Raw genomic sequence first — 26949 nt, forward strand, 5'->3', positions numbered from 1 at the left:
CGAACTCTGCAGCAGGACAGGTTCTGGGGAGCTTGTCTATTTTTACCGCACCAGTGGCTGCTCATGCGCGACGCATTCAGACTTCTGCGGCCATTTAATGAGATCACCAAACTGGTCAGTCGCAGCCAGGGTGCCATCAGTGACATAGTACCTTACGTCTTCTTTCTGGAGCGTGCATTGCATTGTGTCATTGATCAAGCCCTCAAGGACCAGAAGATAAGGAAGTCGCAATGCTGAATGAATTCCCAGGGGTGGCTACTCCATCTGAGACAAGTCAGCAGGAGTCAGAGGAGGATGGTGCCTGGGGGGAGGAGGAGGAGGAGCAAGAAGAACAGGCTTTAAACTTTTCTGGGATCCCTTGTGTTGTTTGTGGGTGGGGGGAGGAGACCGAGGACCATTATGTAAAGAGGAATGGTCAAGAATTACTCCTGACCATTGTGCACATCTGATTTGCAACTACAGGAAACGTTTGGTTGAGGTTATTGCTGCCAAAGAGGTTCAACCAGTTAATAAATCCAAGGGTTCACATACTTTTTCCACCTGCACTGTGACTGTTTACATGATGTGTTCAATAAAAACATGGTAACATTTAATTCTTTGTGTGTTATTAGTTAAGCAGACTGTGATTGTCTATTGTTGTGACTTAGATGAAGATCATATCACATTTTATGACCAATTTGTGCAGAAATCCATATCATTCCAAAGGGTTCACATACTTTTTCTTGCAACTGTACCTCCAGCCACATGATTACTTGTTATTTTCTGTCCGGTGAATGCCTAATGTTTGGGGCCTGTACTCCAGTGGCCTATTACCATTTTTATCCATTGACCACACAATGTACCTCGAGCCACATAATCACAATTTCTATTATGTCGGGTGAATGCCTAATTTTTAAGGACCGTACTCCAATGGCCTAAAATAAACATTTTCTAGGCTCCACCAGGGCACATTTCTGAGAATTTTCCTTTCAAGAGAACCTATCACCGGGATTTTGTGTATAGAGCTGAGGCCGTGGGTTGCTAGATGGCCGCTAGCACATCCGCAATATCCAGTCCCCATAGCTCTGTGTGCTTTTATTGTGTAAAAAAAACCTATTTGATACATATGCAAATTAACCTCAGATGAGTCCCGTCCCTGACTCATCTCAGGGACAGGACTCATCTCAGGTTAATTTGCATATGTATCAAATCGGTTTTTATACACAATAAAAGCACACAGAGCTATGTGGACTGGGTATTGCGGATGTGCTAGCGCCCATCTAGCATCCCACGGCCTCAGCTCTATACACAAAATCCTGGTTCCCTTTAAGGCTACACGCACACGACCGTTGTGTGTTTTGCGGTACACAAATCGTGGATATGCAAAAAACACACGTGGCATCTGTGCGCATTCCGTAAAGCGCGGAGAAGAATAGAACATGTTATATTTTTTTTTTGCGAGGGTGCGGAACGGAGCAACGGATGCGGACAACACGCAAAGTGCTGTCCGCATCTTTTACGGCCAAAACTGCGGATGTGGACCAAAACAATGGCAGTGTGCATGAGGCCTAAGACGCATAAAAATGGCCCCTAATTAAAATACATTTTTTTGTTGGAATTTTTGCCATTGATCCCCCTCTGGTATGTCACTGTCTATGTTGTGGGACGATTTGTGCACTTCTAGTAAGTATTTGGTGGTTGCAAATATGACCTGAAGGTTTTTCAGGTTTGCCTGCCATTAAAGTGAATGGGGCCCGCTGCGAACTTGCGGTTTGCGAACATTTGATCGCGTTTGCGAATCGTCCCGGACGATGTTTGTCCATCAGTATTAGTAAGTAATGCTCAATGTGGGGCCTGGGCGGAATTAACAGCAGGGGACTTACCCAACCTTTCTGTTATCATAGCCAAATATTAGGGGAGTATGCTTTTAATACTGTATTTGGTTCCCAGCACATTAAAGGGACACTCTGAGAACAGCACACGGGGTACGTTCATTAATTGTCTGGTGGATGTAGTTTTCTTGCTGTGGGTTCAAGCACATTAGAGGCATTCTGTCGCTGTGTGGTTGTGCCAATTCATTGCAATCTGTTGCAGCATCTTAAGGGACTCAGTTCGGTTTCCATAGGTTACAGCTCATTAGGGGATTTTATAATTATATGGAGGGTACAGTTTGGTTTCCATGGGTTACAGCTCATTAGGGGATTCTATCATTATATGGAGGGTACAGTTTGGTTTTCATGGGTTACAGCTCATTAGGGAATTTGATCATTATATGGAGGATACAGTCTGGTTGCCATGAGTTACAGCTCATTAGGGGATTCTATCATATGGAGGATACAGTTTGGTTGCCATGGGTTACAGCTCATTAGGGGCTTCTATCATTATATGGAAGATACACTTTGGTTGCCATGGGTTACAGCTCATTAGGGGATTCTATCATTATATGGAAGATACACTTTGGTTGCCATGGGTTACAGCTCATTAGGGGATTCTATCATTATATGGAAGATACACTTTGGTTGCCATGGGTTACAGCTCATTAGGGGCTTCTATCATTATATGGAAGATACACTTTGGTTGCCATGGGTTACAGCTCATTAGGGGATTCTATCATTATATGAAGGATGCAGTTTGGTTGCCATGGGTTACATCACATGCAGCATTCTGTCATCTGGAGGATGCAGTTTTGTTGCTATGGATTATGGCACATTTGGGGTATTCTTTCTTTACATGTTAGATACAGTTTGGTTGCTCCATTAAGGGGGCATTGTGTGGATGATCTAGTTTGGTTGCTGTGGGTTACAACACATGGGAGGAATTCTGTCATTATCTGGAGGATGAAGTTTAGTTGCTATTGGTTACAGAACATTGAGAGCATTCTGTCATATGGAGGATGCAGTTTGGTTGCTATGGGTTACAGAACATTAGGGGCATTCTGTCCAATTTGGTTGCTATTGCTTACTAATTTACCCATGAGTAATCTAAGGAATTCATCTCTTCCCTTGTCCATGACTTGCTGTATAGATATCTATTATGGTGGTCCCTCTTGATTCGCTGTGGCAGGAACCTTATTTCGATACTCGCTGGAGTCCTGGATCATAGACAGAGCCTCACGCGTTTCATGGACTTGCCAAGAAATAAACCTTTATTGGTTTTTGTGAGTGAATGCAGCAGCACCTCATTTAAAAACAGTATAAAAAAGCACCCTCCCCATTCTCCAGAAGGAGGGCTGCTTGGTCTGAGCTATGGGCTATGCATTCTGTTCAGGCCAGGGTGGTATTAACCCCTCGTTGGTCTGCAGTGGTGGCCATGCTGCATAATAACACAGTATGTAATTGCTGCAGGTATCCAGTGCCGGTCTGTCTTTCTACTTTTAGTCCCCTCAGATCATGTGCCGACACATAGTAGCTAATTTACATATCTAAAACTATGCTAATTATTATAAATTGATATTTCGATAAATACATGCATATCCCATGATCCTAGTGGGAGGTTGTCTGTGGAGGGCCATTGTGTCCATGGAACTCTGTAAGCCATACATTAGAGGTTGGTCACCATTTGGCTCACTGCTCACCTCTCTATGTGCCAGTCCATGACCCTTGTCCTCAAATCAGACCATCTAATGTCCTCTAGACCTAAGCTGTGGTGTCTGGTAAATCAGTATTCCCAGAGGGTGGCAGCAATCACAGATTCTGCATCTGCCTTTAAGGTTCCTGCCTGGTCCCCACGTAGATATTTGCCATTTTTGCCTTTAATGGCCACACGATTATATTCTCGAAACTCGAAGAAGAAATCCTCGGACATGTCTCCATCTGAGCAGATTGTGCCATTGCTAGAGATGTACCAGAACTTACCGCCCTGACCTATAGGGGGTAAAGAGCAGAAAGTTAGGGTTATGGTCTACCTTATTTACAGATGAATTGATAAAGGGAAGGATAGGGAGACAGAGAGAGAATAGTAGATAAATATATACACTATATGGAAAAAAGTATTGGGGCACACATCTTAATCATTGACTTCAGGTTCTTTCATTCAGTCCCTTTCCACACAGTGTATAAAATCCATCCTCTAGCCATGCAGTCTGCCATTACCACACAAGTATAAAATCCAGCCTCTAGCCATGCAGTCTGCCATTACCACACAAGTATAAAATCCAGCCTCTAGCCATGCAGTCTGCCATTACCACACAAGTATAAAATCCATCCTCTAGCCATGCAGTCTGCCATTACCACACGAGTATAAAATCCAGCCCCTAGCCATGCAGTCTCCCATTACCACAGGTGTAAAAAATCCAGCCCTAGCTATGGAGTCTGCCATTACCACAGGAGTATAAAATCCAGCCCTAGCTATACAGTCTGCCATTACCACTGGTGTATAAAATCTAACCCCTAACCATGCAGTCTGTTTATAAAATGTCTCCCCTCCTAGATATTCTACCATCACCTGTGAGTGGTATACTCATGCTTCTCTATCTGGCGGTCTGTGGACAAGTCTGGATTTGGTAATGCCAGGAAAACGTGCCTAACTGCATTGTGCCAAGTGTAAAGTTTGGTGGAGGAGGGGTAATGCTTTGGGGGTGGCTTTCAAGGCCTCTGCTCCTTTGTTTCAGTGAAGGGAAATCTTAATGATTTATCATACCAAGACATTTTGGACAATTGAATGCTTCTACAGTTTGGAGAAGGACCTTCTCTGTTCCAGCATGAATGTGTCCCAGTGCACAAAGCAACATCCATAAAGGCATGGTTGGGTGAGTTTGGTTTGGAAGAACTTGGCTGGTCACACAGAGCCCTGACCTTGACCCTATCCAACACCTTTGGATTGAGCTATAAGGGGACCTGCCCATTGGTGCAGATTTACAAACAGAAAATCCGCACATATTTTCATGTAAATTTCTTTGTGGTTCCGCAGCAAAATCCAGGTGTTCCTTGCGGTTTCTGTTTTACCACAGATCTCACCTCTGCATTACAAAGGGTGAAATCTGCGTAAAAATCTCAAACAATTGACATGGGCTGGCAGGCCCGTCTCACTTAATATTTTTTTATGCCGGTATTAGCTTGGTGCTGTGACCGCTGCGGCTGATCATGGGGCACAGGGTAGGATCATTGGGGTTGTTAGACAACTCTTTTTCTGCCTATGGATTTAGAATAGGATGTCATAAATGTTCCTGTAGGTGTCCTAATACTTTTGTCCTTTTAGTGTAGATAGATCAGTATGAGTTTGATATGAGATAGATAATAGATATTAGGTAGACAGGCAGATAGGTATAGATATGAGGTAGATAATAAGTACTAGATAGATAGCTATAGGTAGATATGTGATAGATATGAAATAAATTATAGCTATAAGAGGACTTGTAACCTTTAATTTGGTATGCTCCATTATTAAAGATGATCTGGAAGACGTCGTATGATGAGCGATTCGCATCCAGAGTATTTGAGGTTTTATGGTAGCAGACAAATCCCAGATCTCCGCGTAGGACCAGAATTGGTCGGTTGATCAGCTTGAGTGTGAACTCTTCATCTTCACCTGAGGACACAGAGGTAACACATGGAACAGTCACACCAGTCATTCACCTACCACCCTGTACAGTCTGTGTTATCCCCGACATAAGATGGTCTGTTTACGACCACCACCCTCCTTGGGATTATATAGGTCAGAAGAGCTTTCCAGTAGTTTGAAGCTCCTGGCCCCCAATGCAAAATCTGTAGATGGGCCTTCACCTCCCATGTGCCATTTATAATACTGGTGCTTGTGGTAGAGGGACCCCTCAGACATCAGTATTGGTAAATGAATCCCAATAATCTGCCTGGAAGCCTCATGAAAAAACTCTAATCATGTCAGTTCCTGACACCACCACCCATACAAGACATCCGCCACTAACATATATTCTTCATTTCCATAATCAATGGCTGCAGACTGCCCCCAGAGATTCCTCATAGTCATAGAGTTTACTGGTCAAGTAATCCCCCCTATCATGGCATTCTGGTCCCACTCTACTTTATAATGTTTTAATCCCTCTTAGGCTATATTCACAAGACCATATGTGTTTTGTGGTCTGCAAAAAATATGGATGACATCCGTATTGCATCAGTTTTTCTTTGTGGATCCATTGTAACAATGCCTATCCTTGTCTACATAACGGACAAGAAGAGGACATGCTCTATATTTTTTGTGGGGCTACGGAACGGACATACGGATGCGGACAGCACACAGTGTGGGACCCACTGAAATGAATGGGTCCTCATCCAATCCGCAAAAAAATCCGTACACAGAAACAAAATACTTTTGTTTCATGTGCATGTAGCCTTAAACTGATTGTCCAGTTTCGGAAAGACAGGGGTTTTAGAGTGTGTATTATGTCTACTAATTATTTGTGTCTTCTATAATTTACCATCAAATTTATAATTTAATTCCTTATGGTTTCATTCACAAATTTTTTTTTTTAGTATTTTTTCCTTTTCTGACTTTTGGTGGTTTATTTTACAAATTTTTTTGCACATGCATTATTTGGCACCTTTTTTCTTTTGCAATGAAAGTCTATGAAAATTATTAAATTAAACATTTATTTTTGCTAGCGTCATTGTTTCATTTTGGGTACATTATTTTGTGTCTATGGTGTTTTTTAACTACATAGATTGTTGAAAAAAGGCAATTCAAATATGTCTGAATAGAAAAATGCCACTGAAAAAAACGTATAATGCAAAAAAAAAACATTCAGTTTTTATGCCGTGTTGTGTTTTAGAGGTAGAAAAAAAATACCAAAAGCAAACTTGTATTTGTAGGAGGTCTAAAGAGGACTTCCACATTTAGTTATTTACTGACAATAGCCCCAAAACATTTTGATGCTGTTGGAGATTCCTTTAACTTTCCCACAATGCAGTTCTTCATAGGGACTACTGAAGTGAATGGAGCTGTATATGGACACCTCTGAAAGGTTTGATGCTTGTGAAGAGGTTACACAAGCGCCGAGGACTCTTGTTTCTGGGAACTGATGGATGCAGCTGTTCAGACCTCTCTGTGACATAATGCCATGAAAAATTATGATTTTTTTTTTAGAATAATGACAAATGACATTTGGGGGGCAGTAACATAACACCCATAACGAATGTGACAGGTGATGATGACGGACTCTTAACCCTTCCTTCCCAACAATTGCTCGATACATCTTGCCATGTAAAGGGGCAATAACACTGAGGGTCCAAGATAATTACACACTGACACAGGGTATTGAACAGTAATATTTGGGTTGCAGGACAATAACACTGGGGGGGAACAGGATAGTTATATACTGACACTTGTGTTTCGCAGTCAAAGGCACCCCAGAATGGTAAAATACTGACCCCCAATTAATCATATCATTGCACCCAGTAGATTTCAGCTTTGTATACTCACCAACTGAGTCAGACACGGCTGCCAGTTGCCCGTTCTTCTTGGTACAGATATACTTCCCGTTACTGGTTTTCAGTGCGACTCTCCGGCCTCTCCATTCAATCTCAAACATTGTGTTGGCAGCTCTGTCAGTGACATGAGGAATACGAGTTAGAGGATCAGTTTACACCCCTACTGGCCCATGTCCTTCAGTTACCAAATTATGAGGTATTTCCCCTGTGCTACATCTGGTCCTGTTTTTAAGAAACAAGATGTCTACAAGGTTAACATTCAGCCGTCCACATCATTGTACAGATACCAGCGATATGCACAAAGTCAACTGGAGTCCTGGGATGTTCTCTCAAACATCTGAGGAACCTTTGAAGAGCCCAGGCTGTGACACTGTAATGGGCCCAGCAGGACATAACCCTGTCTGGAGTTTGAATCCAGTGACTTCCCAGTGAGGTCTACTTGTTATGGGCTGATTTACATTTATCCTATTAGACCTCATTGATCATGTGTCTGAATACAAGTGGACCTACAAATTTTGGACCCTCAGAGTTATCTCCTCCATTGTGCCCAAGGAACTCCAGGCCAACATTGCAACCTTGGTTCAGCTAGGGCTGTGATGGCTGACCTCTGGTACTTCAGCTGTGGTAAAACTACAATTCCCAAGATGCACACTTGCTTGGCTGTTCTCAGAACTCCATAGAAATGAATGGAGCATTCTGGGAGTCGTAGTTTCACCACAGCTGGAGTTCCGGAGGTTAGCCATCACTGCTAAGGTTTAGAAACCAAGGATGGTAACCAAGGTTGGATAAGTAATGAACATCAAGATTTGGCTTCCACAGTTCTTTTAAGGGGCTATTCTAAGATATAAGTATTAACACCCCTATCCAAGGAAAGAGGGTAAAATCTAAATGCTAGGACCCCCACCAAATACATCTGTGTGGGTATCTTACGTATGTTCTACAAAAGAACCAGATTCTTCATCTACAAACAACTTACATTTCAGTGGCGGTCGACTGGATCCCACCGTGACTCACAAGGGTCCAATACTTGCCAGAATTGGTGTGGAAACTGCACGTCTTGGTTTCCTTATTGATCTGCATTTGAAAGGTTTCATAGTCTGTCTCCTCATCTTGGTTGGCAGAGACATTTATACCTGAGGTGAAAATGAATATATTGATTTAGCAGGATGAGTGAATGCAACCAGAGGTTATTAACCCTTTTGGGACATGCCTATTTTACATTTTTGTTTTTCCTTCCTTGCCTTCCAACAGTCATATTACATTTTTTTTTTTTCATTTTCTGTTTACATGGCAGTATAAAGGATTTTTTGCAGGAAAAGTTGTTCTTTTTAATGTCACTGTTTATTTTTTTCAAAGCTTGTATTAGACAAAGAAAAAAAATTATTTGTGGGGTGAAATGGAAGTTAAAAACACAATTCTGCCAAGGTTCTTTGGGTTTTGGTATTTCAGTGTTCACTGCGCATTAACATTACATGAAATCCTTATTCTGTGGGTCAGTACAATTACGGCAATACCAAATTTGTATAGGTTTTATTTTGTTTGACAGCCACTTTTTAAATTTCCATCTACAAAGCTGTATGTATAACTTTTTGGTCCATTTTATAAAATTTTTGGGAGGAGGAAATGATCAAATAGATGGTGAATCACGCTTTATTTTTTTTATTATGGAGGTGTGGTAACAAGTTGGGTGTGTGTACCTGCACAGACTGACAATGGCAGCACTGATTGAATAGAGTGAGTCTGTGCAGGTACACCCCCCCAACTGGTTACCTCCCCTATATACCCTTACTGCAGATGTAGCAATTCATTCATAACTTCTAGTAGAAATAATACAGGAATGGCACAACATACAGACATAAGAATAGATGCTCCAGAATTGTTATTACGTGGGGAAAGCATGAAGCTATTAAAACAGGCATGTCAGGAGTGGTGACAGGTCCTCTGTCTGCAGCTAATATGGTAGTGACAGATAAGATAGGACACCTCAGAGGTCTATGGAGTGCATGCATGGGTTAGAGCTGTTTTGGTGGTACACTCATCATGCTGCAGCCAAACAGAAAGTCAAGAGCATCCATCCCAGGCATTTTGTATTTTGGTGTGAAATTTTCCCCAAAAGTCCCTGATGTACTGTCAAGTGGTCAGGACAGAACAGCCATATCAAGGTGTTATATAGGGTATCGGTAAAGCATCTCGTGATGTAAAGTTGGACACGGCCAAATACTGTTTCCCTCTGCCAGGTGCCTCTTTGTCAACTTTCCCATGTACATTCTCAGTCAAGCACCACTTAGGCAGCTCTTCACACTCGCTGATAATTAAAGCATGAGGATCAGAGGCCCTCCAGGAGCTATCTACCAGCGTCCTAATGTGAGATGCAGAATGACTGCATTGTTATCACATGAAAACCACATGACTGAAGAGGGACGTCTGCAATTTGGTACAATTACAATCAAGACTTCACAAATGACGCTGTTTCTGATGACTTTTACAAGGAATGAGCCATGTTAATACCGTACATTGCATGTGTGCAACTTCTATCTCTTGAATTTTTATCTTCAAGGTGCTATGAATCATCTGTGGTCATGGGCCTCTAACCAAATGGTCAGTCCCCCTCTGTAAATAAGCGAAGTCAACTTGGCCATGAGGTATAAAGCTGCATGTATATAGTGCTTAGGCATGTTCCCACATAAGGTTTTCATGCCTCAGTTTTCCCCAGACAGTCCCATTTTGTTTGGATTAGCATTCCTTAGGTTTGGATATTAATTTCTGTAGAATATACATTTCTTGTGAACATACGTTTTAGATTAGAAGAAGGATTTACTGTATTTAGTACACAGGGGATACAAGTAGTCCATTTTCTGCAGCAAAAATGCAACTGAAAACTCAATTTTGGTGGAATCTTAAAAAGCACCCGCCACCACTCCTCTCATGTCTGTTTCACTCAATAACTTTTTATTCCCCATGCAATATCAATTCTGGAGGATCTTTTCATATAACTCTGTTATACCGTTCCTCAGTTATTGCTACTAGCAGTTTAAGGATTAATTGTCAAGTTAGTTTCACCAGTGGGGTTGTGCCCCTTGCTGAACTGATTGGACTGTGTTAGACTGCAGGGACACATCCCAACTGGTAAGTCAGTTGAAAATGTACTGATAACGTTTTAGTAGCAATAACAGCTCCGCTTTTAGCCTTATTCAGTGACCAAATGTTGATTTACCTGGAATCACTCATGGCTGAAATCAGTGGGGACCCTTCTTCCTTTTTGACATATCCCAAGATAAAGTACCCATTGGGTCCCACTGACCAGACACCAAAAAGTGCCCTTTTTTTTTTTGTATGTGGAATAGGGTAGTTTATTTATTTATTTTATGCACTTATATAGCACTACTATATTCCACAACCCTTTACAGATGTTAGCATCCAACTGTCCCCAATGGGGCTCACAATCTAAGGTCCCTATCAGTATGTCTTTGGAGTGTGGGAGTACCCGGAGGAAACCCACGCAAACATGGGGAGAACATACAAACTCCATGCAGATGTTGCCCATGGTCGGATTCGAACCTAGGACCCCAGCGCTGCTAGGCACCAATGCTAACCACTGAGCCACCATTTGAGTATTATATTCTATACAGGGGTATACGCCTATATAGTGACATATGTCCAATCCTTCTGTTGTAGATATACATCCGGAAGTACACCCAAAACGCATAACTTCCATGGAAAGCTCAAATGCAATGCCAACACAGCCTGAGAGATGTGTAAGAAATGACTTACTGGCTCCAGCAATGACTTCAGGACTTCACTGTAAACTGTGTAGGCTGACACATATGAATTGTGTCATGGCTGATGGACTGAGGCCTGACAATGCTTCATATGGGCAAGGAAGGCATGAAGAAGTACCAGGAAGAAGAAAAGATGCCCCTGACCCACACTCTAAAACCTCAAATATGTTAGAAATTCAAGGTTTGGAGTTTGCCAGAAATGTATCCAAAGTTGAGTTTTTACTTCATAGTGGAGTCTTCATATCAGCTCCTCCATGGTCATGGCCCCAGCCAATTACCTTTGTATATCGACCAAGTTCTATGTCTACTTGTGACCCAATATTATCTTGTTTTTCCCCCTTGCATACAATTCCTTCTCTTCTAGTGGAAGTTATCAGATGAACTGTCTTTAATCCCTTTCGTGCCATGCCATGCTTAGTAGCCTTCACATTTTTCTTCCTAGAGATTTAGCTCATCACTGGCTTGGTGGCACTTTCCTGCCACCTCTTTTGTCCAATCCGGTAAGTCTTCAAATTCCCTCCCTAAACAATTGGCACTAATTGAGCCTGTTAATCTGATTGTGACTCTTTCCATCTGGCTGGCTGTTTCAGCTCTCGCGACCCTCACCCTCTCTTAATCTTGGCTGTTAGCCTTCATTCTGCATAATCAGCTTTGTACGGGCTCAGCAGAATTCTCAGAGTATGTGCCCCCACCTGAGCCGAAACAGACTTCTCTATGTAGACATTGGTTGTCTTGCAGCACGTTGTCAACCATGGGGCATATAAAACATTGTAAATAGAGAGTTGCATTGCCCGCAGTGCCGTGAATCATCAGTATTATTACATATGAGCGGGGAAGCCATAATTCTTGGCTCTGTACATGTTACTGTGAGGAAATTTGCCTTGGGAAAGTAACTTTTCATGACTTGTTTGGCAGATATGACTAATTTAATTGATGAGGGAAGTCATAATTACTGCTAACCAATAAAACATACAATAATAAAAATAGTTCTTAAAGGAATTGTCCACTTTTGAACAACTTTGTTTCAAATGTCTTTTCAGGACTTGAATAGAAAACACCTCTGTTAAAGGGCTACTCAAGGCTTTTAATATTGATGACCTATCCTCAGGATAGGTCATCAATACCAGATCAGCGGGGGGGCCGACACCCGGCACCCATGCCAATTAGCTGTACGAAGGGAAGGGGCGCGTAGTGTGCACGTGCCGTCTCCCTTCTCTCTTCCTGCTCACTGTTGCTATGTCTATAGCAAAACAGCAGCGAACGGGAGACGGCACGTGCACACTGCGCACGCCTTCCCTTCATACATCGGACCCCCACCAATCTGATACTGATGGATAGGTCATCAATATTAAAAGCCCAGAGAATCCCTTTAAGGCTGAGAGCTACATGAAGCAGATTTCTCACTGTTACATTAGTAGAGTAAAGCTTCTGGGTATCAATGCAAAATTCGTATCAGGACTCTTCAAACCATCAAGTGCAAATAATAGCATTTCTATCATGTTATACGGCAGAGAGGCCATCGTGTTTCCCCATGCACCATATACAGTATTTATGCCACTGAAATTGCATATCGTAAATCAATGATGGTACTGATGGCCACATGTTACAATGGGTGCCATGTTTGTAGCTCCTCCATCTGAGTGGTTGAGGAGTTCTCAAGAGTAGAGTCCTTGGTGGCTATGAAGGATGATCTTCTATTCACTTACAGATCGCATTTTATCTGAAGTCCACCTTTATGAGCAAGCATCTTTACATCTATATTACATGTAATACACAGAGATGACTTTGTAGTGAAAGATTAAAGAGTGAAAGTACATACGAACATCGCTCTATGTAATAAGCACATTTTTGGTCACTAACGAGTAAAAAAATCTTCGATCTATGATCATTACCTGCAAGACTGCTGGTCTAAGGCTACTTTCACACTAGCGTCAGCCTTCTCCGGCAGGCTGTTCCGGCGGGGAAACATGTCATAGTTTTATTTCTGCCCCCTCTCGGCATGTTTGCCGTGCTGCGGCCGGACCCCCAGCCCACCCCTGTTATAGTGAAGAAATACTCCAGCAATGTGTTTGCAAAGTCAGGAAAATTTATTGAAGGTGCGGCTGTATACAACGCAACGTTTCGGCCTCACTTGGCCTTTATCAAACTACAGCAAAAAATTAAATTATTCACAAACAGTAAGTGAATAAGGATACAACAGGTCAAATGCTTACATGCATGCACAAATGTTAAAAAAAAATATGGAAAATAATAATAGTCAATTTCATGATGTTTTAAAGTCAGATCCCCCATAGATACTTCAAGTCAGGTAGAGTTGGGTTCAATTGTAGAATCCATAGGGTGAATCCGTTTGAGTGAAGAGAATATATACATACGTGTTAATTTTCTACATATTTTGCTCATAGTAAAAAAAAAGGGAGCGAGAGTGAGCCCCACAATCAAAAGTAGGTAACCAGATTACATGCAGTAATATCAGAAAATACCATACTTAGCAAAGGGTCCCTGCTTTTAATTGCCTGGTGCCACTGTAGACAGGGATCACAGAAAGCGTGCACTATATAGAGATGTGCAACAGCACTATAGAAGATGCGCCACCTACTATGGTACGGTGCGCTCTTTTGAATTTGTATCCTTATTCACTTACTGTATGTGATTTATTAAAACATTTTTGCTGTATTTTGATAAAGGCCAAGTGAGCCCGAAACGTCACATTGTATACAGCCACACCTTCAATAAATTTTGCCGACTTTGCAAACACATTGCTGGAGCGGACTTCCGGCGGCACGTGTGCACTAGCTGTAGCACGGATCCGGCAGGCTGTTCCCCCACCGCAACAGCCTGCCAGAGAAGGCTGCCGCTTGTGTGAAACTAGCCTAATACAAGCCTTAGGGTAGGTTCACACTGAGTTTTTTGGAAGAGGTGTTGAGGCACATTTTACTGCAAGTTTTTCAGCCAAAGCCAGAAGTGGATTGAAAAGGAATTGGAAAAATAAAGGAATAATTTACACTTCTACGCCCTGCTGGACTGGGAAGTCTGCCTCAAAATACTCCACGTGAACCTACCCTTCACAGTGTCTTTGTTACAAGGCATACAATGCTGTTTTGCTAATTAATTCCTGCAAGCTTGGCTGATTTCTGCATGTATTATAATGGGAAATATCGAGGTACAACCCTGCCAGAGCCTTTCTCCTCAGTAATATCCCCACAGAACTATATTCTCCAGAGTTCCTCAGTGTGGAGGACCTGGCCATCCCTGCACAGTGTGGGTTCAACTTGTCTCTTTCCTTGCAATAGGAAACATTTTCACAATGACATGAAGAAGGGAAGAAGATGCCAGGGAAAAGGCTGATGTAAACATTCAAGCTTGTAATCCGAGAAAGAAGACTGAGAGACAAGAAGACCAAGAGATTAGAATGCAGTTCCATGAATATTGTTTAACCCACACTTTTGAGTCTTGATTGAATTGATATTGACAGAACTGGAGGAAAACTACTGAACTTCGGAGACAAACACTTCAAGCAGTAAGGGGCATCTGTCCATAACCTGTACAGCCATGTGAACCCAGTGTACATTCATTAAGTCGGATCCTAAACAGAAAGGGCCAAGAACTCCTTAAGTGATTTCCCCTGGTGGAATAGAGTGGTGGACTATTGCCGATTGTGGGGTCTAGGGAGTGTGTGCAATCAGCTGTTATCTACTGGGAAGCTGAAACAGAACCACTATCTAAAGAGGAAATAGTTAAAAGGTAACTTTTATTAGATTAGGATAAGACATCAAAGTCAACATAAGTGGATAAAGCATGTACACTAGTACATCTGTATATGCTTCAAACAGGAGGTCTAGGAGGTAGCTGCAAGATTGTTTCATGCTATTGTTTGCTCTCACACCAGCACAGTGGAGCACTCATTAGATTGACGATCTCAACCGATTCTTGTACCTAGACCATAACCTAACAAACCTTGCCACTGTTGGACCTAGATTCTCATCTCCTACATGTTTCACCAACTTACACTCAACAGTGAGTGATAACAAGCATGGTCCATACGTCAGATAACACAGAGGCAGTCTGACCTCGGAAACAAGTGCGATGTGGTTGCTACTTGGCTCTTGGAGAGAAGTTGAGGGCAGACATGGTTGCTCCCACCCCCCTTGGTACAGGGTGGCAATAATCTGTGCAGGGCAGAGGAGCAAGCAAACAAGGATGGGTAATAGGGTCGAAAGCCACATTGTATTAAGTTTGTCTCTGGAGAGCTACCAGCATCATGGGTGATTTCAATGGGTGCCATCAAAAGCCTTGTTTGAAAAATTAGCTCATACTTAACAATTCTATAAAGGATATCCGATAATTACTGACATTGCCAGCAATGAGGCCACTAACCCTAAGATTTAGTTTGTCTGAAAGACGCCAAACCTAACAACCTTTTTGAGCTTCCTATATCTGCCATATGTAGGGCATCACTGTATATTTATTACAACCAATAGTGGCCCGGAAAAGAAAAAAATTACACGATAGCCGACTTCTCTATAATGTGTATGGGAAGCTTTAGTTGAGGTGGTTTTGGCTGTACAGGACATTACTAGGGATGAAGCTGACCTGTTGACTTGGTTACTGCAAGTTCCTTTTGACAGAGTATCAGATGTGACCAAACAAGAGTTGTGTTACTTGTGGCCATGGTTTGGAGAATCATCTTACACATTAGGCTGCAGCTGAAGGGCTCATTCTTAGCCTGTATATGCACAATCAGCCCTGGACTCCTCGAGAAGCTTAAGAGAGTTCTCCACTAAACATAAGGATTCATTATTATATAGTGTGAGCTTTTCTAACTTTCCATAACTTCCATTTCTATTCCTCACCATTTTCCAGATAAATGTAAGTAAATTTGAACATTGTTTTCTAGATCAAGAACCGGCCTGGTGATCATGAATGACAACTATTAGGCCCCTTTCACACTAGCGTGTCTGGATGTGTTGCGGCAAACCCGCGCGAGTAGGTACCCAATTGCAGTCAGTTTTTACAGCGATTGCGTTCCGTTGTTCAGTTTTTACCGCGTGGGTGCAATGTGTTTTGCACGCGCATGATAAAAAAATGAATGTAGTACCCAGACCCGAACTTCTTCATAGAAGTTCAGGTTTGGATTCAAGGTTGTATAGATTGTATTATTTCCCCTTATAACATGGTTATAAGGGAAAATAATAGCATTCTGAATACAGAATGCATAGTACAATAGGACTGGAGGGGTTAAAAAAATAATAATAATAATAATTTAACTCACCTTAATCCACTTGTTCGCGCAGCCGGCATCTCTTCTGTCTTCTTCTTTGAGGAATAGGACCTTTGATGACGTCACTGCACTCATCATATGGTCTATCACATGATCTTTTACTATGGTGATGGATCATGTGACGGACCATGTGATGATCGCAGTGACGTCATCAAAGGTCCTTTTCCTGTGCACAGCAAAGAAGAAGACAGAAGAGAAGCCGGGCTGCTCGATCAAGTGGATTAAGGTGAGCTATATTATTATTATTATTTTTTTAACCCCTCCAGCCCTATTGTACTATGCATTCTGTATTCAGAATGCTATTATTTTCCCTTATAACCATGTTATAAGAGAAAATAATAATGATCGGGTCCCCATCCGGATCGTCTCCTAGCAACCGTGCGTGAAAATCGCACCGCATCCGCACTTGCTTGCGGATGCTTGTGATTTTCACGCAGCCCCTTTCACACGGGCGAGTTTTCCGCGCGGGTGCAATGCGTGAGGTAAACGCATTGCACCCACACTGAATCCGGACCCATTCATTTCTATGGGGCTGTGCACACGAGCTGTGATTTTCACGCATCACTTGTGCGTTGCGTGAAAATCGCAGCATGTTCTATATTTTGCGTTTTTCACGCAACGTAGGCCCCATAGAAGTGAATGGGGCTGCGTGAAAATCGCAAGCATCCGCAAGCAAGTGCGGATGCGGTGCGATTTTCACGCACGGTTGCTAGGAGACGATCGGGATGGAGACCCGATCATTATTATTTTCGTATATAACATGGTTATAAGTGAAAATAATAGCATTCCTAACAGAGAATGCTTAGTACAATAGGGCTGAAGGGGTTAAAAAATAATAATAATAATTTAACTCACCTTAATCCACTTGATCGCGCAGCCGGCATCTCTTCTGCCTTCATCTTTGCTGTGCACAGGAAAAGGACCTGTGGTGACGTCACTACGTTCATCACATGGTCCGTCACATGATCCATCACCATGGTAAAAGATCATTTGCTGAGCGCAGTGACGTCATCAAAGGTCCTATTCCTCAAAGAAGAAGACAGAAGAGATGCCGGCTGCGCGAACAAGTGGATTGCACCCGCACGGAAATCTCGCCCGTGTGAAAGGGGCCTTATAGTTTAGAAACAATACCTGCCCATGTGCCCTATTAGGAAGGAGTCCGTCGCTTGGGACCCTAATCTATGAACCAGATCCAAGTCCTGCTTTGCAAGGGAAATGTCTGGCTGACCATCAGGCAAAATCAGCTTTTTACTGTGGCGGTGGTAATCTGAAAGGTGCTGATCCTAATTTGACATTTTTAAAGAGCCATAGACCCAGAAGGGGAAAATATATCTACATGCTTATGTAGCGTTATATTTACCCTGATATCCTCCTTTTCTGCCTGTTAGTTTCTGATGTCAATCCAGTCAAGAACGAGGAAGAGCAGGGTGAGCAGTGATCACACCTGCATCAAAATTTTGATCAATGTGACAACCGATAGTTTTGTTATGGTTACGCCTATGACCAGCTCATGAAATGTTGCTTCTTTGGCTGCAATCTATAGATGCCTCTTAGTATTGTCCTTTATCATAAGTACTCATTTAATGGGCAAGCTTAGTGCCCACTTCATCAATTATTTCTGCATTATATTCTTTGCATGATTAAGTTAGGAGGAAGATGAATACATCTCATATATTCATCTTTAGGAATTCATTTTCTCTGAGTAACGTAACCTTGGTGTTATACGTGTGTGTCCTGCAATACGAATCTCCAGAAGATGAAAGGTTCCCTGCCAATAAATGACACAGTCATGATTATCACAGCTCATGATCCAATAATGACATAATTTCCACAGATTGATGGTAGAAATCATCACTGAGTAACAATGTCATAACAGGCAGAGTACTATACAGAGTGGACCTGGTCATACATCGAAAAGTGACCTCCTGAGTGTCCCTCTTCTGAAATGCATGAGCAGATTTATAGTACTAGATTACAATATTGTCCTAGATGGGAGAAAAGGGCACCCTATAGTAGGATCAAAATAGGAACCCTTCTGGTTCATGCCTCAAAGCTACTCATAACAGTTCCTCACCTTCCCATCCCTTGCACAGAATAATATCACAGATGAGATGAAGGATCCTTCTGGTGCTGGTTTATGCTGCCAGTTTGGAAACAGGTGGACCTACCAGTTATCCACCTTCCTTCCCATTCATTGTAAAATGGAAGGTCCTGTGTTTCTTAGCTATATGGTCAATGTAAGGGAGGACTTGTAGAGGGTCATATCATTTATGGGCTGAATAAATCATCTAGTATGGGTTGATGCTACCATGCCATCCCAGTAAACAGAGGCCTGGCAGATTTATTCATTCTTAAATGTGTGCTTGTACTAGGTTCACCTGGACAGAGCAAACCTTGCACTTTATCACACTGCTTATGGGGGGGTGCAGGACTGAGTCAAGCCAACCTGGGTTTCCCATGCATGGGTCCATAGCAAATGCAATTGGCTACCTCTATTGGAGAGTGAAAACTTGTGCATGCCCTCAATATTCTGGAATAAAAAAATAGGTACAGCCGCCTTGTAGATTCTGCAGAAGATTTATCAAATGCCCTTTTTGAATGCCCTCATAAAAGAGACCAAGTCATTGTGCTCTCTAAAAGCTTCCCTGTGCCTGCAATGTATCAGCCACAGAGTGCTGGTGAGAGCCCTTAGATAATTCAGCCATGGTTCCCACAATGCCAACTATAATTTCCCTATGAGTGCCCCCATCATTGGCTGCAACAGTCGTCATAAAGGTCCCCTCACAGTGACCCCTTAATTTACAGCTTTAATATGTCCATCAGAGTTGGCCACAGTACCCCTTAATCAGGATCACCCACAATACCCCCATAAGAGTCAGCCAGTGTCATCATGAGTCCTAGTGTACCCCAAAATATCACGCTCAGAGATGATTGAACTGCAAAATGTGTTTTGAGCTGTTGATGTCCAGCTGAACATTTTACTGTGCTCCCCATCCTTCCATTAGGTGCACTTGGATGGTCTTCTCAGGCGGCTTGCCATTCATAACTACTTACAGCGACTTTGAATAAGGGGATTTTCTCGTTCTCGAGACAAGTGGGAATCACAATTCTTGGACCTCCACTGATTTGACTTTACACCATCAAAGTCTTGGTAACACACGTTGCACGTCCACCGTTCTCCTAGACTGTGATATCTCTGCTGTCTACATGGTTGAACAGTGATATGTGCAGCCTGAGGGGGAAGGGGGGTTACAATACATGGTGATAACATCATGTCATTGCCACCCTTGAGCCATGTTAATCACTGCAGCCCATGTGGAGAGGAGGGTAGGAGCAGCATAATAATCAGTGGAGATATATGCTGGTCCACTCCATCACTGTCCACCTAGCACGGTTATGCAGATATAGCCGTAAGCTGCACGGCAATCGAAACGTACTGGCTAAGAGCAGATATGAGAAAGTCTAATAGAAATGTTATTATTAAGAGGCTATTGGTTTCCCAGCTTGAAAGAGGAAAGAATATATATATATATATATATATATATAACCTTTCCACCCCAGCAAGTTCAGTCCGCTGTGTTCTTATAGGCCTTCATAAACTACAAGAGGCTCACATCAACAACTGAGGGCCTAAGGATAGGGGAAGTTAATATCAACTATGTATGGCTTGGAAGGGGACCCCATTTCCATGCAACTACTTGCTTAGATTTTTATGGCATATTGATGCCATAGTTTAAGGGGGTTGTCTGATGAGATTCCCTTAAAAGAGGTTGTCCACTTTTCTTTCTATTCCCTTTTTGTTAGAAGTGCCTCTCACATAAAAATGTGTTCACTGCTGGGCTCCCCAGTAATCTTTGGGGGAAACCAATAACAGGCACAGAAATTCCCCTGTAGCACTACCATAGGGAAATTGAAGTATTGCATGGTACACATTTAAATCGCAGCCATATTAGATCCTTCAGAAAGAGACCCTCTTTGCCAATACTTTTCACACTGAAAATAGGGGCCCCCTCTGTTAAATCAGAATTCTCTAATAGAGTGCTCGAAAATGGCTAAAACGGCAACCATTACAAAAACATACAAAGCTGCCCTCAAGATGCATAGATGGAAATAAATTCTGATGCCCTTTGGAGGAGCAGCTCCTTACAGCCCAATTCGGTGTGGGGGAAGGGAACTAACACCTGATATGGGCCCCGCACGGTGGTTGTCACTACTAGCTATCTCATACAGCAGTTAAGCATTACAAAGCAGGATCTGCACAGATGTATACATCTCCAAAATCACCAGTCCTTGAGTTTCCCTCTTGTACCTTGGCATGGTATAACTAACATTACCACAGGAATGTCATCCAGCTTTCCATGACCTCTGAATGGCAAATGTTTTTTTATTTTTTATTATGTAGTGTTAAATCCCCTCCTCCGAAAAGCAGCCTATTCCTGTTATTGGATAAGGCTGTATACAGGATGTCATTAGCTAGATGTCATTATTATTCTTGGCTCCACGTGGACAGTTTCATAGAAAACCGAGCTGCCCATTGAATCATACTAATCATTGACCCATATTGCTGCCAAGACACTTTATAAAGGTGCAATTATCATTATCTACTCTATGGAATGGATGTTCCCTCTTCTATATTATCATCAAGATCTTCAGGAATGATCATAGATGGTTAGAAACACATGTCCTGCACAGAAGAGGACGTAGACCCAAAAGTCAGATCTCACAAATGACCAAGTCTTTTCTAACTCAACTTAATTGCGCCTAGGACCCACTCACCTTTGAGTCCCAGCTGTCAGGCCCCCATCACTCTTATTGATGTACCCTAAAATATAATTTTGGAACTTCCTATTTTTAATCTGTTCTCCATCTTAAGAATCTATTCATTTAGAAGATTATATGTTGAGGGATTGTCATCAAAGCCCTGAAAGAAGAGGTTGTCGTGCCAAGTAAGGAGCCAAACCTCTGTGGCATTACATTATTCCCAACTGATTTCAGTGGAGATGTGATCACATAGGGGTTCGAAATTAACACTTCTGAGTTATGAAAATTCAACTAAAGGGAGACAGAAGGGGACCTCCAAAAATCTAATCTTGTTTTCATTAAACGCTTTTGTAAACAAAAGAGGTTTGGTCAGGAATTAATATTTTTACATTTGTCAGATGGTTTCTAGCATTTTATGAATTTCTTACAAGTTGGACTTGAGTATTATTGTTACCCAGTTAACTTTGACATGAGATTTCTGTAACTCCCAGCACTTAATTGGTTAACATACAGTATAAAACATGGCCAAACAAATCAACATTTCACTATCAAAAGGGTAAAATAAGTGATACACTGACCAATTACACAACAAGGGGCAGTTGACATGGAGATCATCTGATGGATTACCTTGTCTGATCGAGATGTATCTTTTATTGGATGCCCTAAAGACAACCTGTGGATGACTTTCCTCAAGATCGAAAAGTTCGTCTTTGCCAGGTTTGGAGCTCCGCCCAGATTTTAGTGTTCCTGTAGGCCCCATGGGTGTCAGGTACTTCCCACTACAATCTTTGAAAGCCAACTTCCCTGCCTTAAACTCCAAAGTGTAGCCTGTGCCATTATCAGGATCTTTAACTAGCTTTCCATCGTTACGTAGGTACCGGTTGTCACAAGTTTTCAAGCAGTACTTTTTATCCTGATACACCAGGGTGATGAGCGAGTCTACACCCCATGGTATATTACTGTCTGTAGATATTTCATCTTCTTGAGGGCTCAAGTGTGCGTACCTTCTCCTGCTGACGCTAAGTAGGTTAGCTTGTGGGTGGATGGCCAAATGAACAGCCCAGAGCTCCGTCTCTGTGATGGTTTGGGCAAAACATGACAATTTGTCTTCCAGACCTCCGAAGAATCTCTTGTATACATCAGACTGGAGGGCCCACCTGCCATCAGACTGGGCAGTTATGGTAAATCGGCAATCTCCCTCTGGCTTTTCAGCCTCACACAACACATTCCCATCTTTGTCAGCAGACAGATATCTTGCCAGGTGGTGGCTTTTGAGGTAGACCACCGAGCTGTCCACCTCATCCTGCTCTAAAGTCCATATCTGCTTTTTCTTCAAGCTTGGAGCAGAAGCGTAAACTTTGAAGCCAAAAGATTCTGCCGTCAGATACTTGTTATCGCAATTGATCAAGCCGAACTGGATCTTCAGAATTTGGTGTATCCCATTGGTTGGCATTTTTTTTATCTCTGACTTCGAAATATCTCTCGTAGATTCTGAAGCGAAAGTGTCTCGTGTTACCAGCAGTCTGAACGCAAAGGGTAGGCACTTAGTAAGCAGCCCTGGGAGATCTGGATTAAAATGAATGAACTCAAAAGCACCTCAACCTAACACCCAATGACGCGGTTTTGATCCTGCTCCAGTTGCCTCTACTTTGGGCTGTCGGCCGCCTTCTTATAATCTGCACATCGCCATCTCCCTCCCAGACTGGATGCAGAGTAGCTGGACTTTCTTCTTCACATATTAAGCTTAGGACGCAGACTGCTCAGCCAAGTGGTTGCTGCAGCCTGTTTAATTGGTTACATCTAGGATTACAAAAGCTCTGTCCCTGGTTTTCAATGAACCGCGAGCCGCCAGTAACCAATAGTGGGGCTATTGCATAAACCACAAAGAGCCTGTATACCAGGAAACAATGCTCCTTTTGTTGAGTCGCTTCTCATATATTCAACTCAACTGAGCGAACACTTTCTCTCGATTTAGGCTGAATCTCTTTCATTTCTCCATCGAAAGCTTCTTTCTCTTCAGGAAGATGTCATAATTCATCCTTACATTAGTTAACCATAATAAAAAAAAATCTTCCCGACTCTCGGTGTCCTTCCTCCGACTAAAATGGTACAGGTGAAAAAAAAAAGAGTCAGGTAACCTAATCCCCTCCCTCCTCCCATCAGCCGAATTCTGTCTGTATCTTTTCCTTTTTACACCTGTCTAATATTACCTGCATCGCTGATTCCTGCGGTACTCGTATAGGTCACCTCCTAGTTCCCCATTTAGGAGCCCACAGTATAATCTGCTTAACAATTATCCTGATATTTTTTTTCCAAGTTTAATCCGTTTAGGCTTCCTATGGCTCCCCACTGTGTTTGCCTCCATCTGTCTTTAGTCACTTCTAAATACTCGTACCTGCACTAAGGCGAATCTGTCCACCCCACAGAGAACGCTGCATGTCGGCCTCATTTCCAGACAATCGTTAGATGCAAAATATAACAATTGAGATGCTAAAGAAACACGTCTCGGCTACAAGCTTGAAAGCTCAGAGGCTCAAGATTTCTTCAAGGTCATTTTCTGAATCTTATATTGCACCCATAATAGATGGCAAAAGCTCTAAGGCTGGCCATACACATTAGAGTAATGTTGGCTGAAACTGCCAATCTCGGGATTGGGATCTCCTATATCTACTGTGATCATAGATTCGGTGGAGAGCAGAATTGGGCTTTATGATTTAAAAACATGCCCGATCTCTTTGTTGTCAGGGAGCTAAGCCAGTACCAGATGTGTCAAACAGTGGATTAACCCCTTTCACCTTTCAGAACACATGCACACTCAGCTGAGGAGATACAGTTGTCAGCTGAACAAGGTTTCAACTGACAGCTATCCAAAACTTGTGACCAGCTTAATGGTTGACTGAAACTGGCAATTTTGGTATTAGGGCCTCCCATATCTCCCCCATGATGGCAGATTCTGAGGAGTGAAGGACTGGGCTTTTGGACTTCAATATCCCCGATGCGCTTGTTCTCAGGGAGATAAACCACCAGCAGAGGTGTCTTACAGTGGCTTACTCCCCTTTTAGAACACATGCACTCTCAGGTCAGGAGATAAATTTCCAACCTACCTTGGGGGATCATGAACCTTCACCATGGGTTTGTAAATGAATGGTGAGTAGACACTTAGGCTTGTTTCACATTTGCTTTTACCGATCTGGCAGGCTGTTCTGGCCCAGAGCAGCCTGCTAGATCCGTCATTGCTGGACTCTACCGGAATGCCTTTCAGCCGTGATCCGGCAAATATGCAGAGAATCGGCCGGACAAATAATGCATTCTCTACTGAAACACCTTGCTAGCAGTGTGAAACAAGCTTAACTGTGCAGCCTCATGTTGTGTAAGTGTCACCGTCTTGCGGTACAGCAGATTCCTAAACAGAAGTGGCTCTGCTTGTTGACCGTTTTCAAGTAGCATCAGAATTTCTACACTAAATAAAACAGTAAAGAAGGCAATGAAGATATGTTACAAAGGTGATGCTGTCAAACTTGAGTTCTCTTAGTGTAGGGTACTTCGCCCCAAAGCAGAGGAAGCATGAGCGATGTCTTCATTTTGGGAGTATGGTGCTACTTTCACACCTGCGCTTTCCCTTTCCGCTATTGAGATCCATCATAGGATCTCAACAGCGGAGGAAAACACTTCAGTTTTGTCCCAATTCATTGACAATGGGGACAAAACTGAACTGAAGGGAACGGAGTGCACCGGAATGCATTCCAATCCGTTTCATTGCGTTCCCATGGCGCACATAAAAGGGCTGCAAGCAGTGTTTCTGAGTGCGTCCAAGACGGATCTATCGTGACTGTCAATGGTGACCGATCCGGTTTCTGTGACACAAAATAAAACTGATCCGTCACCCATTGACGGATCCGTCACCCATAGACATTGGCATACAATGTCGCAGTATATCTCCTCCATCTGGTCCACTACTTTATCATAGGATCCTCTTCTTTTACTATTACACTCCATCCCAGTGGATGATTTGCAGAACTCAAGGATTAGAAAAGTTCCCCCTCTGTTGCAGCCCTATGGCCTCTCTTTCTCCACGGGTTGGACTTTCGAGTTCCTTCTGTTGGAGAGGTGGTCAACCATCTCTGTAAATTACTGAACTTTAGTGGACTGAGGTTGAGAGGCACAAGAAACTTTATTGTAAATATTTTTTTTGTGAGGTGGAAGCCATTCATAGCACCATATTGGACACAAACAGAGATCAATCGCCAAATGACATTGTTCCATATGCAACAGAGGAACTAAAGGGCACCTTAGGCCCACTAACAATTCAGGGAGATGAGAGGAGGCATGGGTAGCGAAACACTACATAGATACCGTACTTAGATTGCGTAAAATCTTAAATCCTTGCAAATCCTATAATAGGTATGGTGGTGATATATTGTGAAGGTTAGTTGTGACAACCTGATTATGGAGATGAGGACTAAGGTCTGAAAGATACCATAAATAAAGAGAGGAAATGTTTCTACTTTCTGACCTCTGGATGTACTGTTAAAGAGGACCTTTCACTGATTATGACACTGTGAACTAAGAATACAGACATGGATCTCACTGCACTTACTATTATCCCTGGGCGCCACTCCGTTCTCCTGCTATGCCCTCCGGTATCTCCGGTCGCAAAGTTATGGTAGGCGGAGTCTGCCCTTGTTCTTCTGTAGCGCTGGCCAATCGCATTGCAGAGCTCACAGCCTGGGAGAAAATAACCTCCCAGGCTGTGAGCTCTGCGCTGCGATTGGCCAGCGCTAGAGCAGAACAAGGGATGACTCCGCCTACCATAACTTAGTGACTGAAATCTCCGCCTACTATAACTTAGTGGCCGGAGATACCGGAGGGCATAGCGGGAGAACGGAGCGGCGCCCGGGGATAATAGTAAGTGCAGTGAGATCCCCGGGCGCCGCTCTCCATGTCTGTATACTTAGTTCACAATGTCATAATCGGTGAAAGGTCCTCTTTAAGTTATGACATAATATCGCAAATGACTGATGTTTATCTTGTTTATGCAATTGATATAAAAAGTTGAATAAAATGCTTATTAAAAAATATAAAATCGCACTTACTCCAAATTCACATACATTTGAATTCCAACTTTTTGAATTTGACGGCCATGTAGGAAATTCTGCACCTTTTACTCTGGTCAAACATTTTTGAAAATGTCTCCTGGTGTAGACAGTGTGCTCACCTTGTCCCCCGATGTCTCCCATCTACATGTTGATATGATATGTCATTTAGCACATTCAGTACTGTATGCACTCTGTGGCAGTATCATTTAGGAACTAGTGGGAGTCATTTATTAAGACCGATGATGCCGGTCTTAATACCTCTGCGCTGGTGCTTGAGGCGCCAGCCTCTACATAACTTAGGCCCATCCACTGCCAGCGCCTAACGGCCTTAAATCTACGCCATCTCCCTCGCTGGCGTAGATTTAGATATTTTTCTATGACAAAAACTGACGTAGAAAATTATAAATATGACTGGCCTGCCCTCTTCCCACACCACTACCCCTTTTTTTAGAACGTACAAATCCCCTTTGCGACCAAATCTGTAACAGATATATGACAAAAAGTGGCATATATGTATTCATAATATACCCCCTAGGAGTCTTATCTCTCTCCTTTTAAAAATGAGAGTGCCCAGTTGCCCTCACAGATTTGAAAACTGCACTATAGTTACCTAATATTCTTAAAACGCCATGAGATGTGGATATTTACTGGGC

General features: G+C 42.6%; 1 protein-coding gene across 1 annotated transcript; it reads right to left on the reverse strand.

The window, feature by feature from the left end:
- Positions 1–3109: 3109 nt before the first annotated feature.
- On the reverse strand, positions 3110–22953 carry FSCN2 (fascin actin-bundling protein 2, retinal). Its single transcript, XM_044299327.1, has 5 exons — positions 21828–22953; positions 8356–8512; positions 7372–7493; positions 5338–5505; positions 3110–3842 (listed from the first exon to the last, which is right to left on the reverse strand). Exons 1-5 carry the CDS (start codon positions 22651–22653, stop codon positions 3637–3639), a joined length of 1479 nt encoding a protein of 492 aa, XP_044155262.1. The 5' UTR covers positions 22654–22953; the 3' UTR covers positions 3110–3636.
- Positions 22954–26949: the final 3996 nt, after the last annotated feature.

Source organism: Bufo gargarizans, chromosome 6 (genome assembly GCF_014858855.1).
Source record: "Bufo gargarizans isolate SCDJY-AF-19 chromosome 6, ASM1485885v1, whole genome shotgun sequence".
Classification (NCBI taxonomy): Eukaryota; Metazoa; Chordata; class Amphibia; order Anura; family Bufonidae; genus Bufo; species Bufo gargarizans.

Bases quoted from the DNA above. Each gene is read 5' to 3' on its own strand.
- FSCN2 (XM_044299327.1), bottom strand. From the start codon at position 22,653: ATGCCAACCAATGGGATACACCAAATTCTGAAGATCCAGTTCGGCTTG. The intron at 7,494-8,355 runs GTAAGTTGTTTG...TGTCACTGACAG, and splicing joins CAGTCGACCGCCACTGAAAT to AGCTGCCAACACAATGTTTG. The intron at 3,843-5,337 runs GTTACAAGTCCT...TACCCCCTATAG, and splicing joins TGGAGCATACCAAATTAAAG to GTCAGGGCGGTAAGTTCTGG.